This window comes from Drosophila willistoni, assembly GCF_018902025.1.
Source record: "Drosophila willistoni isolate 14030-0811.24 chromosome 2R unlocalized genomic scaffold, UCI_dwil_1.1 Seg200, whole genome shotgun sequence".
Lineage (NCBI taxonomy): Eukaryota > Metazoa > Arthropoda > Insecta > Diptera > Drosophilidae > Drosophila > Drosophila willistoni.
Window position 1 is genome coordinate 6,347,337 of NW_025814051.1, and position 17,302 is coordinate 6,364,638.

The 17,302-nt window shown below is 33.6% G+C and overlaps 2 protein-coding genes and 1 long non-coding RNA gene across 3 annotated transcripts; 1 reads left to right on the plus strand and 2 right to left on the minus strand.

The window, feature by feature from the left end:
• Nucleotides 1-4,052: 4,052 nt before the first annotated feature.
• On the minus strand, nt 4,053-6,577 carry LOC6643625 (histone-lysine N-methyltransferase SETD1B). Its single transcript, XM_023176443.2, has 2 exons — nt 4,652-6,577; nt 4,053-4,497 (listed from the first exon to the last, which is right to left on the minus strand). Exons 1-2 carry the CDS (start codon nt 6,370-6,372, stop codon nt 4,488-4,490), a joined length of 1,731 nt encoding a protein of 576 aa, XP_023032211.1. The 5' UTR covers nt 6,373-6,577; the 3' UTR covers nt 4,053-4,487.
• A 165-nt stretch (nt 6,578-6,742) lies between these two features.
• LOC124460384 lies at nt 6,743-8,113 on the plus strand. Its single transcript, XR_006954300.1, has 3 exons — nt 6,743-7,444; nt 7,526-7,714; nt 7,801-8,113. It is a non-coding gene; the product is annotated as an uncharacterized LOC124460384 (long non-coding RNA).
• A 6,248-nt stretch (nt 8,114-14,361) lies between these two features.
• LOC124460377 lies at nt 14,362-16,237 on the minus strand. Its single transcript, XM_047011009.1, has 3 exons — nt 15,856-16,237; nt 15,665-15,803; nt 14,362-14,811 (listed from the first exon to the last, which is right to left on the minus strand). The coding sequence occupies exons 1-3, from the start codon at nt 16,066-16,068 to the stop codon at nt 14,750-14,752; spliced, it is 414 nt and encodes a 137-aa protein (XP_046866965.1). The 5' UTR covers nt 16,069-16,237; the 3' UTR covers nt 14,362-14,749.
• Nucleotides 16,238-17,302: the final 1,065 nt, after the last annotated feature.

Genomic DNA, 17,302 nt, shown 5'->3' on the forward strand with positions numbered 1-17,302 from the left:
GGCGGCATCATCTATCTGTATCTGGAAAGTTCAGTGTCTCATTCATCAGAGTCGTCTGAGTGTCTGGTAGAGATATCAAGGCATTATGCCATCTCCATATACCCAATCCTCCAGAAAGTTCAAAGACACAACGGTACATTCAACTCTAGAGAGGAATGACGATGACAAGGCCACAAGAAGATCAAAGAAGAACATCATATATACACAGACACCCACGTGTGTATAGACTTTAACTATAAGAAGTCATTGACCATCATCCGCTAGTCCAGGTCTTCCCCTTTGAGGTTGATTGAACCGAGAAGGAACAACCACCGCCACCGTTGAATCTGTAACTCAGAGGCTGGATGATCATTTCGCTGATCTTTACTGCCTGCCCCAACAAATTGCAACCAACTGAGAGCTAACTGAAGTCAACCCAGCCCAAAACGAACCAACTATGCGAATGTGACTTTTTCGTTTCAAAATGATTTGCAATTCAGTTTGTAGAACAATGGACATGGCATCCGCATCTTCTTCTCCTCTTGCTCTCGACTCTTAGCTTGTAGCTTCAATTGTCTCTTTTCTGTTTTTTTTTTTTCTTTTGTAGTATGCAAAAGAAACAATAAAAGAAGAAAATTAACGGATTTTCATTTGGCCACTGAACTGGGGAGAATTCAAACCAAAATCAAAAATTAAAATAAAATAAAAAAAAGCACAACAAAAAAAAAAAAAAACAACCTCAGTCAACCTCAAAATGTAGGTGATATGCATTATTAAATAGTGAAAGTGCTAAAGAACTTTTATAGCAAAATAAACAAAAACAAGAAATTGCCACATCAATTGCCATGTAGCTGACATTCTCCGCCCTCCCACCACCCTCCATCATCAACTATCGCAAGAAATTGCCTGTAGATAGAAAAATATCTTATAGATTGATACATATGTATATCATTCATTCTTTCTTTCCTTCTGTCTTTTTATTTGTGTCTGTCCCCATGTCTGTCTTTCCCTCTCAATCTTATCTAAGGCCTTTGACAAATTTGTCAAAACATTTACACAAAAAAAATATGTAGAAAAACTGCAACTAAATTTGAATTGAATTTGTCATGGCATACTCCAAATGCAGCTCCACAACATCAGCTTTTTTTCAGTCCCCTCTCCTCCCTCGATTTCCTATCGCAGTCATATTATGTAAGTTTATTAGCATAAATGTGATTGATCCCCCAGTTGAGTATGAGGTTTTTTTTTCTTGCAGTATTATTTGATTTTTATTGATGCAAAAAAATGCAATTGCAATTCGAATTTTTTTCGTTTTTGTTATGAATACTGTTTGTTTTTTTGTTTGTGCCATGGGGCGATTCGGTTGGTTGAGGTGGGTGGGATGGTGGTGGTGGTCGCTAGGGCATCTAAGCCCCACGACCTGCACTCAGTTGTCTATGCTCTGGAGACTAAATTGAGTACCCTACTCTCTCGTACGAAAAGCACATGGGATTGCAGCAGATTTTTACGTATGCCGCCGAAACAAATTCGCATTCCAAAAACCTAAAAAATCGATTTGGCCAATCAATCAGCTTAATTGTAATAAAAGAGTTTCGAGCAATTTTAAATTTGCCTTAGTCAGATAATGAATTTTCAGAGCTGTTCATTTGCTTTATTGGACTCCAATGTAACATTAAACGCATTATTATAATTATACACAAAAAAAAAAAATTAATATAAACTTTTAATTTATACTTTTCAGAAAATGGCTTAACAACAAATTTAGTTACTACAGTTGCTAAAACTTAAAATCCATATATTACTTATTGTCCGATCAAATTTATTAATTGTTTATTGCATTATCACATACATATGTATACTATTTCTCCCTTATGTTAATGTATTATCAAATTCAATAATCGTTCTCTGGACAGATTTTAAATAAAGAATAAAGAGAGAAAATATATTACTTATCTTTATAGTATATAAGTAAGCGTTTTAGAAAAAACGTTAAACACAATTTGAATTTATCTCGAATAATGTTTTAAAAGTGTATATACGAATATATTCCAAGCCTTTGGCTTTATTTTCTATTTTATGCTAGGATACACATTTAAAATGTAGAGTTTTTTCTTAAAAATAATTGCAAAAAAAAAACAAGAATAATTATATAAAAGAAAGATAAATAATTTGTTCATGAGCACTTAATGCTAAAAATGAAGTTTTGCAAACAAAATAATAATAAATGAGAAAATTTAAACCCAAAAAAGCATTTAGAAAATTATTAAAATGATTTAAAATGTAGTACTGGATGTGTATTCTGTATTCACCAAATACTGTTTAGTATTAAGTTGATTGTCCTAAAAAATATTGAAAAACTTTGGAGATATTAATTGTCATAAATTGAGGACAAACAAGTTTTTTTTTTTAATTTTGAATTTGGTTGTATAAACTTATTGGAGAAATTCGTCCTTGAACAGGTAAACAAAAGTTTTGTTTAAACGTTTTAATCAATCAGAAATAGAATAACTTATACAAATTTTAGAAGTTTCCATATGCATTAACTTTACTAAGTTTCAAACTTTAAAAATATACTTATATTTATCTATATATACTTATATATAAAGTTACTATTAAATCGAGATCGAAAAACGGGCCTCAATTTGGATTGTGACAAATCTATTCAAAACAAAAAATGAAAAATATTTGTAACTATATTCATTTATAAGAACATACAAAAAGGATTCACAAATAAGATAGTCTTTATATAATGAGCTAATTTAGATGTGCAAGTCATATGCAACCAATTGGGGGAAAATAGCTAAATTATTATTCATTTTAAAAAATTTCCCTAGTTTGCATGATAAGAAATCACATAATGTGTTATTTTTTGTATATCTTGCTGGGTATTTGATATGTCCATAACTCTGTCAGAGAAACTGATCTCTATATACATATCAATTTTGCATTTTGCATCTATGGCATGCACATATTTAATAGACTTTTCTGACTTATGACAAAATATGCAATTTCCTCTTTACTTTTCCTCCCCACCCCACGGATACGTGAAAACAAAAATCTTTTGTCACAGGTGAAATTTGCATGGTTATGACAAGAGGTTAAAGCTCCCAGAATCTGTTATGGATTATAGATTTGCTTCCTAGATATATGTATCTGTGATTGTGGAGAAGACATTCTTATGAATGGAATTTTCTGAAAAATGTATGAAAATCTATTAAGTAAATTGATTAACAAGGACTTGAATGGTTTTTTAATGCTTAAAGTTGAAAGCAAGTCTTCTTCACTTTACAGACTATAAGATAAATTTACGTGTATAACCATTCCGCAGGGGTGAACAGTAATCCACTACTCCTTGTAATTAGAATTATAATCCTCTAGCTCTTAACCTATGAACATATGTCTCTACCAGTTGTCAAATGACCTTCAACCTTAATAGAATGGGATTAAAATTCTCATTAGTGACCAATGTCAACTGTATATATAAAAATTAATCAGCAAATCATCATTAACCATACCAAAATCGAAACAATAGCCCCTGTTCCACCAGATCAAGACTCCAATCTCCCCAGTGACAAAACAAATGACATAGCCAAAGAAAGAGAGACGAAGAGATAGTGAGAGGAACCGAGAGGTAGGGAGGCAGGAGACCCCAATTGCATATGGTGGAGGAGGCCAGTGGAACAGTAGAAGCAACAAAAACTGGTCACACAGCAGCAGGCGGGGAGCGTGTTGAAGTTGAAGCTGGAGCGCCGCAGCGTTGCAACATGTCAAAATAAATCAATTGATTGATCTTGTTTTATTTATGTCCAATTCCAATTCAATTTCGATCAATGAGCAAAACACACGAAGAAGCCGGTGTATACAATCTCGTCAGTAAACGAGAAGTCATTGGACACAGAGAATTTTCTTTAACTGGAGCTACACCGAATAAGTGTTTTCTAAAATAAAGATTACAAAATATGTTAATTAACTGAAATATGTTGGTTAGCTATGTAATATTCGATCCAGACATTATAATTATCTCCCCAAATTCTAAGGATTTTACCCAACAAACAAAATTTTACAAACGCGCATTTTTCGAGATTTTCAATTGAAGTACATGTTTTTAATGGAATTTTTGAAGGTACATATTATATATATTACATATACATTGTACATAGTTTTTCGTTATACATTATTTTTCTGATTATACACCTATTAAATATTGTATAGAACATATGATTTTTGCAAATGCTAATTTCTCCTACCAGATAACAAATTTATATAAATTTTTTTGTTATTTAAAAATTACAGATAAGAGAGACCAACCCTTGTATAAGAAATTTGGCAACAATCTTTCTACCGATTTGATGGCAACCAAAAATAATATTGAGATGGTTCATTGCATTATTTTTGGGTTGGCCATTCTAAAAACCAATAAAAAATATATCGTATACAATACGAAATGTTTTTTTTGGTCTGGTTTTCAATCGATCTGGTATTCAAGATTGGCATAGTGGAATGGCAAATTAGTAAAAACTGTAAAGAAAAATTGCATTAATAGTGATTAGTAAAAAGAGACAGAGAGAAAGAGAGAGAGATAGAGAATAAGAGAGAGAGAGAGAGAGAGAGAGAGAGAGGTGGAATTAGTAGCTAATTTACGAAACTAAAACGTATGGATGGAATTGCCCACCTCATTTGCGGATGATAGCCATATTGTTCCAATAATTCTGTCTTGGTGATGGTACGTTCTATATGTTCGGGATCCAAATTGAAATGACGTGGCAATACCTTCCATTGGACCATATTGAAATAGTTATATTCGCCAGCTTCTTGTTGTCCACGATATATATAATTTGGATTATCCGGCTGACGTTTTAGCCAAAGTCTTTCGTATTTATGATAACGCCAATTACGTTCCGCCAATTCGGCGGCAGCCAACATTTGCATCATATCGCCTGGATAGGTATAGAAGAAGAAGAATAGAAGTTCAACCTGCATCTGATGGATTTTTGGCTGCTGCAGAGTCAAGCGATCGGTAAAACGATAATTATTAGGCACATCGTTTGTTGTTTCGTGCGGTGGACAACGTCCACCTAGCAATGGTCCAGCAAAAGCCGAATGCAAGTTAAAGGATGATGCTGAGCTGGCACAGCAATGCTTATCGATATTCAGACGATAGGCATCATCCCCAAACATGTTTGGATTTTGACTGGCATAGCCCAGGGTTGTTGCCAGACCCAAGAGGCCAAAACTATCCAACATCGATGAGGAGAAGGCCGAAGACGATGCCGACGAGGAGGAGGCGTCGGTTGATGATGAGGATGCGCTGTCAGGTGGTGGTGGCGGCGGCATCTTATCCAGCTTAACACCGCCCAAAGGCATACCTTCATCATTGGTACGCAGACGTGCATACATTTTTGCCGATTCGAATCCCGGTGGGGCAGGACAAGTGGCAAATGATCCGATCGAAGGTCGTTTAGCCATGCCATTGAGGGCTCTTTGTCGTACGCCCACATTGATGAATTGCTTGTCAAAGATTTGACTAACGGCATAACGTCGTCCAACATGAGGCGAAATATCATACAACTGGGGCAGGGCTTCACTTGCGCTCGCCGGTGATGAAGGCGGTGGCGGTGGGGTGGATTCTGGTGAATTTTTGTTGCTCTGATTGGTTATTACGGACACGGCTATTTCCTTTTCCTGGTCTTCATTGACTACCATATTGGTGTTTGGGTTCGAGGTGACTTGTTTGAGACTCATATTCGAACCGGAACTGGATTCAAGACTAGTCACCGATTTATTATCTTCCGATGATAAAGGCGATGCAGTGGATGCACTAGCTGGCGTATCACTAGCCATATCTTCCACATCATCGTCATCATCATCATCGTCGTCGTCATCATCATCGTCGTCGTCGTCTTCATCGTCGTCGGTTTCGTCGTCATTGTCATTATCATTATCGTCAGTATCATGATTCTCAGTGTCGCCAGTTTCGTCATTATTGTCAATAGCCGCAATATGATTATTGGCATCTTCATCATCGCTGCTAATTATATCCGTCCAATTGTCTGGAACGATACTGGACTCTTGCGATGAGTTCGTCGTAATCCTTGCGCTGTTGCCAACAGTGGCAGTGCCTGGCAAGGCTGGGAAATCCTCTTGGAATATGCTAAACTCTGGAGACGACTGTGCAGTCGGACGTGCTGGAACCACTGCCTCCGGTTTGGGCATATTCTTCACAACATCTACATATAAAACGGTCGATGCCACTCCGCCAACAGGGCCACCAATTGCTCCAACTGGTCCTACCATTTTTCCGAATCCTGATTCATCGGCTGCTTGCAATGGCAATGGAGTCGCTGTCGATCCTATGGCTGATGGCAATCTTTCCATACCGTTTTGGCGTTTCATCGTTTAACGAATCCACAAAGAAAAAAACTTACAAATTTCTATAAAATTTAAACGATTTACTCAGAAATAAATTTGCCTCGTCTCTTGTTTCAATTGCGGACACATAAAACAGGCATTGCGATTTAGATGCACGGAAAATGTAGCAGTCCTAAAAAAAGAAAAGAAAACGTTGAGCAGTAAATTTTATTGAGGAAGTGTCAAAGTTTCTGAATTTGTCACCTACTTTGTGTTTGTCATCTGTGTCAAATGATGCAGAAAGTCTGGTCACATTGTTTCAAGCTGTCAGAGTGAGTGTAATCATGCTGGCAACACTGTGCTCAAGTGCTGCCCATAATTAATTCCTAATTTGAATTCAAATTTCTAACCGACCTCAAAGTTTTATCTGTCATTTCTAGATTCACCAAAATTCAATATAAAAGAACAAGTAAACAAATCTTCATGTTTTTTCACCAATTTTACTACCAGCGATTCAAAAAAGTGTCTAGGTTAAGAAAAAATTTTAATTTTTGGTTTCCAATTTCATAACGACGAGATGGGGGATGCCTTTGTTAAAACCCCCTTAAATTCAAATTTCTAAAGAAATAGTGATTAATTTTGAATTTAGTTTTTATTTTAGACTCTAAATCGCGCATATCTCTTCCTATTAGGGTCAGGATGAATTTCTAAATTAATTAATTTCCAGATTTTTGAAAGTGGATGATAGCGGACGTTAAGCTTGTTATGGGCGAAAACAAGAAGGAGACTGTCCACCTCCCTCCCGTCCGAATCACGAGCACAAATACTTATGGAATGTCTGGTTTTTCAGAGAATGGGCTTACACCTCCATTACCCATAGAAGGTTGCAATTATCTGTCAATTTAAAAGGAGAAAGGATCTTTTTGAGTATTAAACAGCGAGCTCTATAGCTTTAATAGACAAGCTTGAAGACAATTCCATTTCTCTCCTTCTTAAGCTATTTTTATCTTCATGGCCTAGTTAGGTTTTCTTTATTTCTCTGTCTCTTATATAGTCACTGAAATGTTCCTTTAATTATGATGATGATTAAAAAATACCACAAATTGCCTGAATTTAAGTAAATATATATATTTTTTATGATTTATAAGGCAACGGATAAGAAAAACGCTTAAAAAAATCCCATATTTATGTCTGCTAGCGTATATTTGTCTGTGTGTGTGTGTGGGTGCCAAGGAAATTGCCATAAACCAATTTAAAATCCAAAGTCGTAAATTTGCTTAAAAAAAGCCAAAGGCAAAAATTCACCTGCACGCGGAATTCAAAGCAGAGAGAGAGAAAGACACCGAGCAAAGCGAGCGGCAAGGGACGGGGTCTTTTGAGTTCGCAGGTAAATCTGGACAGAAGGGAGTATAACCCATTAACTTAAAATGACACTTGGAGTTAACATAAATCTCATCTTTTTTCTTGGCTAAGCACTGCGGCTGCAACTGTTGCCGCTTAGGCACTTAAAGCCTCATCACTGGAAATTGACAAAAGAAAATGCCGCATAAAACTGGAAAAATAGGAAACGAAGCAGAGTCTGGGGCAAGTAGAGGGCGTGTGGGCTTTTGGTTGCCTTAATAGCTTAAACACTTCCACTTCCCCTCAACATGCAAAGTTAAAGTCATTTGCCTTCTTCTCAAACCAAATTAACAAATCTTTTCCATGCTGATGTAAAAATCAGGTGCATCATGTGAGAGCTTAAATAATATTAAATATATTTATATCTTGAAGAATATATGAGTGAAACAGCAAAAAAACAAAAACACATCCATTCAATGCCAGTGGGCAAAAAGAAAAATGATCCACACCACAGAATTGGCATCACGAAATACAGTCGAAATGGCAGTGGCTAAAGTCTTGCTCCTCCTCGGATGTTCTTCTCATCCTCATATAAACCACAATAAATCATACTCATGTTCCCAAAGCCAAAGAGCGAGCGACCAGAGCGGGGCCAGGCCAATTGTTGAGCCATTAAATTTGCTTAGTTGACCAGGAACAAGTGAAGCCTAAGTCTGGTCATCAGAAGCATCAGAAGATTAGAGATGGCCCAGTGAGAGAAAAAAGTGTTCACATATAATATATATTTATAGATTCTTTTATTGGCAGTAAAAACTGCTTAAAAATGTTTGTAATTAATTTAAATCTAACGTTTTAATTCTTTAAACATTGGTCATTTATGGAATTTTTAAAATTTCTATTAATGCATGTTTTATTTATGTTTAATTGGCTTTATTATACTTTATTTATATAAAAAGTGTTCATAATTGTTAATTAATTATATTATGTTTATTGTATACCTTTAAATTATTATATTAATTTGCTTTATTTGACTACATTTAAAGAGCTTATAATTATTAATTAATTATATAGTTTTTTTCATCAACATTTTTCTTCAAATTAATTCCCATAATATTTAAAGAGTTTCATTCACAAAAGGTTTTAAATATTTTTAGAAAGCTATGTATGTATTTTTGTTTTTTATATTTAAAGTATAAATTTTGAAAAGTTTCAAACTTAATGAAACTAAAATTGTATAATATAAAAATATCTATATAAAGGTGTTATATATAAAAACATTTTAATAATATACCTACATAGGTACATATTTCTTTTATATTCTGTTGAATAGATATTTTAATGGGTTTAAAAGTAAACAATTGGGTTGTGAAATAAATTTGTGATAATAATTATAAGTCCCAAAATATAAAAAAATATTTCTTTGTTTTGAACATGGTTATAAACTTTAAATAAATATTTGGATTTTGAAATAAAGTTAAAGTTTAATTGTAATTCAAATTCTATAAATTAGTTTCTGAAAAAAATTGATAGCTCGTCTAAAATGCTCTCTATCTATCTTGGTGAATGATTCAATATCGAAACATTTTTTCTCTCTGTATCTCCTCTTTATACTTATTTGTATATTTGCAGAGTGAACCAACCTGAGGGATACCTGTACCTGTTGTAAGTGCATTATGGAAATTAACTTTGGCCTAAGTGACGCCCCATTTTTGCCGACACACAGACACACAGCCCAAATGATTGCAAGCATCAGCATCACTCACTTGCCGGAGTGGGAGGGAGAAAGGCAGGTAGGTAGGCAGGTAGGGAGGTATGTATCTACACTTTACTACTCCTAATGACCAGACCAAACTGGACCCGACCAGCCACTTGTAGTTGTGCATCATCCCCACAGTAGTTTTCTGCTCTTTGTCGTCGTCGTCGTATAGTGGCGATCCTCAGTGGTTGGTTAAGTTTTACGATCTCATTGGAACTGTGTGGCGGTCGGTGGCTCCCTCCTTGAGTGCCTTCTTGGGTCATTAGCTAAAGCGTTCATTGTAATGGCCCACCATATAATACTAGTTACATATGTTTATGTTTACGTTCTTTGCAGCTTTTAAAAATTATGCACAATAAGGCGTAGATCATGGTGTTATGTAGAGTGGGCGTCGGAGTCAAGGTGAGATCAGACACGTTTTTTTCATTTAATAGCTGATGAGAATTAAGGAATTTAGTTCTCTTTTTTTACATTACTAAAATGTACATGAAAATAATCGCGTTTTACAGCTAAAGTCTGGTATTAGATTTTTATAATTGCTGGTGTTTTTTTTTTAAATATTCAATTTGACGCAACTTCAACCTTTTGCACTTACAAAAAGTTTATCACTGCAAATGAAGTTTGTAGAAATATGAAACAAAACATTGGATTGTGTCTGTCTGTTTATGTTATGAAAATTGAAAAATAAAAGCATAAGTCAAAACCCAGCGATTCATTTTAGGCATGAATGGTTACCCGCCGTTTGATCATATCATGTGTTATTATTTTATTTTTTTGGATTTTCTTTGGCATAGTAAAAAAACACATAGGAAAATGTTTGAGTTTTTTCTAATGCTTATCCACATGCTTCAATTCGTCCTGGTTCTTAACGGCTAAGGAGTTGGCTCGTCGGCCAAAACATAGCTTGATTTTTAATCGTGGAGTTTTTTTTACAATTTTTAATAAACTTACCACAATTATTAATGAAAACTGTCTATATTAGTGTTGGGTAAACATTGCTCAATTTGGTGAACATGTTCACTTGTTCTTTTTTTCGAAGTGAGTCGACTCGCTCACTTTGCTCAGTTGCTCATTCACATTGCTCAGTTACTCACTGTTCATGAACAGCTCAAAGCTAGTGAGTGTTGAAAAACAGCTGAGCAAAAGAGCATGTGAGCAAAAAGAGCAAGTTAACAATAGTGAGCAAGTGAGCAAAAAAGAACAAGTGAGCAATAAAGAACAAGTGAGCAAAAAAGAGCAAGTGAGTAATAAAGAACAATTCGAGAGGAACATGTTCAGTTGCTCAGTTTAAGGAACAACTCTTTTTTGTTCACTCACTCATGAGCAACCCAACACTAGTCTATATTAAACAAATTATAAATTAAATAAAATATAATTTAAACTAGACTAAAAAATTATTCGTTTATTAGAATTTGTTTTACAACGTCATATTCATTATCTTCCTAGTCAAATGATATTTCGAATAATTTTATTTGAGAGAATATACAAATTTTTGTTTTTACAGTAGATATAGAGAAATAGATATAGAGATATGTAGATCATAAAAAATATCATGCCTTAATGAATAGTAACTAAGCCAATTTATTGACTATTATTGCTTCACAAGAGTTTTTGTCAAAGTTTTTAAATGTTTTACATTATTGTCTCGCAGGATCAAAAAAAGAGAAAATGAACAAACCGGAAATTACACTAAGAAACATTCAAATCCGTCTTTGACATTTCAAAGCTCTAGAAATTATTTTAAAATTTTTTTAAGCAGTTCCACTTTTGTTCTAAGTATTCAGTAGAGTGTATTCGACAAGGAGTTAAAAAAACTTAAATGATTTTGTGTCAAAACCATCTAAATTATTTATATGAGTAGTTCAAGAAAATGTCGATCATCTAATTCATAAGTTTTCTAAATTGGTTTCTCAATTCTTCAATACGAAACACCTAATAAATGATAAGGAATAGTCAACCTGCCAAATGTAGGGGCCTAAAATCCGAATTTATGTAATTGGCAGCTGTAGTCAGCATCAAAGTCAGAAAGACGGCAATACTATCGGCAAGTGAATGGCTAAACAAAACAGCAACAGCGACAACAGGTAGCCCCCAGTTACAAAATGAGTTGAGGGACGGGAAAGTATGGATACAAAAATAAACCAAAATAAAATGCACTAACTTGGCCGAAAATTGAAAACGAAACGACAAAGCCAAATGCCGATTTGTTTATGCTACTCTCCTTCAACTTGAAGTCATTGCAATTATATTTTTCCCTCTGATTTTATTTTTCATACATTTTTTTTTTCTCTCAACTTTAATGAAATATTACGCGCACGTGTCAACGGAGCGATAAAATTTATTTACGCAGCGCCAAGGCGGGTCAAGTGAAAGCCCCCTCAGAAAAATGTACAAAAAAAAGCAGCAGTTGGTTTCGATTTTACCTTCAAATTGAATTTACGCCGGAGATTGTGAAGCGATCGAAGTAAATGTAAACCTTACCTTCCGTTTCAACTTTTGGCATATATAAAAATGGGCGTAGGGCACTTGCATTGACATGTGGTCATATTTTAAATGTCCAAACCAGACTCAGAAATCCAAAAAGAATCACAGAAACCACAAATAAAACCTGAAGATCGTAGTGGAGGCCAAGGATTTTGTCTCTCGACTTTATGTATTTTTTTTCTTTTTACTTTTTTTTTTTTTTGGTATCGTTCGTTCAAGTTGCATCAAAAATGCAATGAAATACCATTAAATGTAGAAAATGAAGACAATTCCGTTGCGTTTTCAGTTGGTTTTCGTTTTTGGGTTTTCTGTTTTCTGGTATATTATTTTAGCATTTAATGTCGCTTTGCAGTTATAAGCAATAAAATATGTTTTTGGATGGACATTTATCGTAAGATTTTATGAAATCGATTTAATCAACGATCAGCAGCACAAAAATTGACTTGCAATTGCATTATTAAGCCAAAGACAATTCGTATTCAATGGTTTTATGGCAAACTTTGCGATTGCATAGACGCATGAGCAAGGTTAACGATTTTTTGTTAGTTTGACTGGCATCTAATATGGGAACATCATCTTACCATGAAGATGTTTAACAAAAATATATAATTCAATAATTGTTAAAAAATGTATTATGCAAAACAAAGATAATAGGTTGTGTTAACATGTTTTTATTTATGTCAAGGTAAAATAGTAAATATTTTGGTAAATCATTCTCATAATAATAACTTTGTTAGAATTTTTAGGTGTTTTGATAATATGTGTCATACTTAATCAAAGAAAATTTCAAACATTTGAGAACTTATTACAATTTCTAGTAATAAAAGTAAATATTATGTAAATTTTGAAAAGTTTGTAGGTTACGTCATTTGAATTGACGAAAAAAAAAGGTTTGTTGCCTAAGTCATTAGAAGAGACCAAAAAAAAGTTTGTTGTTTAAGTCATTAGAAGAGACCAAAAAAAAAGTTTGTTGCTGAAGTCTTTTGAATGTTTTCAAATAGTTTGTTGCTTAAGTCTTTTGTATGAACCAATGACTTAAGCTACAAACTTTTTGAGTCGTTTGAATAGTCCAAAGACTTCAGCTACAAACTTTTTGTGTTTCTCAAGTTAAAAAATTTTGAATTAGTACACGAACGGCAAGAGAAAATAGGGGAGTGGGATTTGGCAATTGTCTTCAAAGCCAATTTTGTTTTGGTTCCGTTTTCGAACATCCCATTACTCCTGAACTAACTAAGTATAGAAATATCGTTTTTAACCCAGGTTAATTGATCAGATACGTGAGTTTTTGCTGAATTATTTGTTCAAAATATTCCCCATATAATTGATAAGTCATTTAAGTCAAAATTTAGTATTGATTTAATAGTTTATACCACAAGACAAAATCAATAACTTTTAAATCCCGCACAGTCATTACTTCTTCGGGTAATTGAGCTCGAAGCTTAAGCTCAAGTGCCGCCTACTCTGTACACATATACATATACATGTAGGTATGTATGTTGCCCTTTAGCCAAAAAAAAAAAGATCATACAATATTTTCATTTTGGAATTTATAATCGAATATCAAAAAAAAAGAGGAATAAAAATTATGTTAAAGGGTTGGCCCTTTTGGCTACGCCCTCAACATACTACCGAATCGAATGGGAAATAATTTTATATTTTGCCTTCAACTTTGGCATTGCCAAAAAATAAACCCAGGGACTTCGGATATATCGAAAGGTGTATACCCTGGGAAATCTATGGGGGCTTTAAACCTTTCACTTTGAGAAATAAGTAAGTAAAATCTTTAACCAAAATTGATTTTCGTTTTTTATTTCTTCATTTCATTATTTTCTTAATGATGAAAAAAAATCTTGTTAACAAGTGGCAACTACATTTTTTTTTTATTATCACTTCAATGAACATTTTAAGCAGATTTACCTGCTGCTATGGCACTCCAGTCAAGAATATAAAAAAAATTCCTACTAAAGAAAGATTTTACAACAAGAAACTAAACTACAAATGACTAAAAAAAACTATTCAGATATTGATAGAAAAATGTTTGTGAATAAAGAACTAAAAATTTACAAAAAAAAACCTATAAATCTAGGAATTTTAGCGAATAAGGCACAAAAATGAAGAAAATCTCTTCATCAATGCCTTTTGAATATGCCCCACACATGGTCAGGGTATTGAAAATGTGCAAGAAAAATGGGTAAAAGAAATCCAAGCTTACTTTCAATTAATCAACGAAATTAATTAAGGTTCAGTGACCACAAAGTAAAGCCAGCGGGCACAATTTTTGTTGTTGTTGTCGTTGTATTTATTTATTTTTTTTTTTTGGTTACATTGCAACATAATTTTCATTTGGCTCAGCATGCGTTTTCATCGTTGTTGTTATCAATTGAACAAAGTTGGTCCAAGTATACAATTTTGGTTTTTCGTTTCAGTTTTGAAGTCAATTAGCACGCATGTAGAGCTTAACTCTCCAGCCAGGCGCAAGGCGCAAGGCGATAATTAAACGAGAGCTCAATGCCTGAGCCTGGTGACAATTGCCACACGATTTATAGGTTCATACAAATACATATACATTTACGCTATTAGACTTATTTTCCTATATATCTGTGTGTGTGTGTGTGTGTGTGTGTGTGTGTGTCTGAATAGATTGCGCAACGTTTGCCTAATAAATTTTGCATTTAATCGTAAACACACACACTCGCACACACATGGCAAATGCTACATGCTGTGATTATTTAAGCCAAATCAAAAAAAGGAAAAGAAAAGAGTCTTGGAACTACCGTTTTAGCCTTCTTTTTCAAGTCACACTATCAATTTCCATCTTTGGGTTAATGGAGCAGCGGGAAATTATCCATCCGATTCCTCTTGTTGAAAGTAGGAAAAGATCATGGTTACTGAAAATATTGTAACTAAAGTGGGCAAAAAAAGGGGAAAAAGTATAAAAAATATCGTTAAGTTAATGTACATAAATATAATGAAAGTTTATCAATTTTAAAACCAAGTTTTGTGTAAGTAAGCAATAAACTAGGACAACATATTTAATTTCAAAATTTAACATTGAATTAACTAAACTTTGTTTTATTGATTATGAATGTCGGTAAATTTATTATATTTAGTTTTCTAAAACAAAGATTATTTATTTAAATACGGTTTTCTAATAAAACAATATAGTATATTAATAGCCAAACTTTTTACTTAAACAAAACTTTAACAAGTATGACTTAAGTAAATATTTACTCAGTTTAATTATGAATTTACACTTTTGCATTTAATCGTAATGTTTACAATTTTGGCACTTTAGTTCTGATTTCCTCGGCTTCTAAGTAACTTAATGAAATAATTTTTTGAATAATATGTTGGTTATTGTATTCAGATGAAGAACCTTAAACATGGGCCGGGCAAATACATTTGTGCTGAAATCTTTAATTTTACAGATAGAACTGTGAACTCTTTAAAGAATTTGTAGATCTAGCAACACTAAGATTAACTGCACACCACAAAATTTTAATTTAGCCCCAAACACCCGATTTGAAGCTAATTGAAATTGTGAATTTTATATGTATTTTTTGGTTCTTTTGGGAGAGCCGATTTTACGACACTAAAGTAGGGAAAAAATGGACTTGAATTAAAATCGGATAAAGATAAATAAAAGATAAAAATTTGCATTCGAAGAAAACTTTGGCTGACCTATATACTATATTTAGTGTAAACTACTTAAAAGAATATTGGTTTTTTGGTTTTTTTTTTAATCTTAAAACTCACCGCAAATGGAGAACATGGAATAAATGACAAAATTTTGTGCCACAAATCCAGTACTTGCAATAAATAAATGAAAAAACATTTCAATAATTAAGCCAGTCAATTTAAGTACTATTGCCACTGGCAATATTCTGTGTCTATCCTGTAAATATTTTATGTTATGTTCAAAATTCTATAATATTCGATTGTCTTACCCGAAATGTAGCTATGAATAGGAAAAACCCAGTCATAATATTAAAACCAGCAGCCAAGAACCATAAAGTCAGAAGGCGAAGGCATAAATTTAAGTCCGAGAATGCCGAATATATAACAGCTCCCATTCCCTGACAAATGAGAAAAATGGCAAGCAAAATGATGCCCGTTCGCAGGGATAAGAAAAAGCAACATTTCTTCAAGTAGATGGCCATGGCTGATGGTATTTTCAATGTTTATGTTTGATGTGCTAACATAAACTCTGGTTTATTTGAAAGTAATTTTTTTAATTTAACAGTTTTCGAAAAAGTAACTTAAATAAATTGAATTTTGATTGACTGTTCAACAGAAATTTGGCAGAATTTTAATTACGATTCTGAAGCTCTTTCTTAATACTCAAATCATTATATGTGATTAAATAAGTCGTCTTAAAATGGACGATGTCAAAATTTAAACTAAAAACGAACCTGATTAATATATTTTAGGCATAAACATTAATTTGTGAGTTTTCGAGCTATTATAAAGTATTTCTAAATACTAGTCTAATAGCTTTACTAATTTTTTGGCGAATAGAGTATTGTGAAAACAAAAATTGCAATTGTTTTTGAAATTGGTTTTAAATTTTCAACACCCAAAGTCATGTGATATTTAAGTCAATCGATCAAATATCTCTCACTTATCAAAAACAAAACTCCCAAAAATATACAAAACCTTTCGGCCCCCAAATACAATAAAAAAAATTTAAATAGATTTGAAATTCAACTCACAAACAATAACACTAACATAATGGCCAAGGATTTAATGAACGATAATAAGAGGCAACGTCTAATACCCTTGTCTGAGGAGCTCATACAGGATATGCTGCAACATGAAGACAGTGAATTTCAAACGCCACCTGGCGGTCATATCAATGAAACTGTAGGTGATGGCAAAGGCATTCTGAGTAATCGACAGAACCAAACCCCAGATAGTTCAGTTAATGAAGTAAGAAGCGGACCAGAGAAAGCTAGCACTACTTCACATCAATTTACTACCATTGCAGCTAGGGAAAATAGAGTGAAAGCGTCATCCCCATTGGAGAATAGTAAGCCAAAATTCAGAAGAATACACAAAAGGACTTCGCCAGCAATTTCATCACCACTACAACCACCACCACCGATGAAATGTGAGCGATCTGATAAATATAGCTTATTCCGAGATCCCGTAACCTTAGGTCACTCGAAAATTTTAACAAGGGGTAAAATGTGTACTTTAATTAAAGCAACTAAAAAGCGATTGGCAGAGAGAAATAAAAGTTTACAAGATTTTGAAATGACGGCATCACCAGGATGTAGTTCATTTGCCAAGAAAAACAACGGCAAGATGGCTGTCCTGTTTAAAGCAGCTGATAATCTTCAAGAGGAAATGTGCAAACAGCTAAGAGACACGGAAATCGGCTTAAATTTTTGT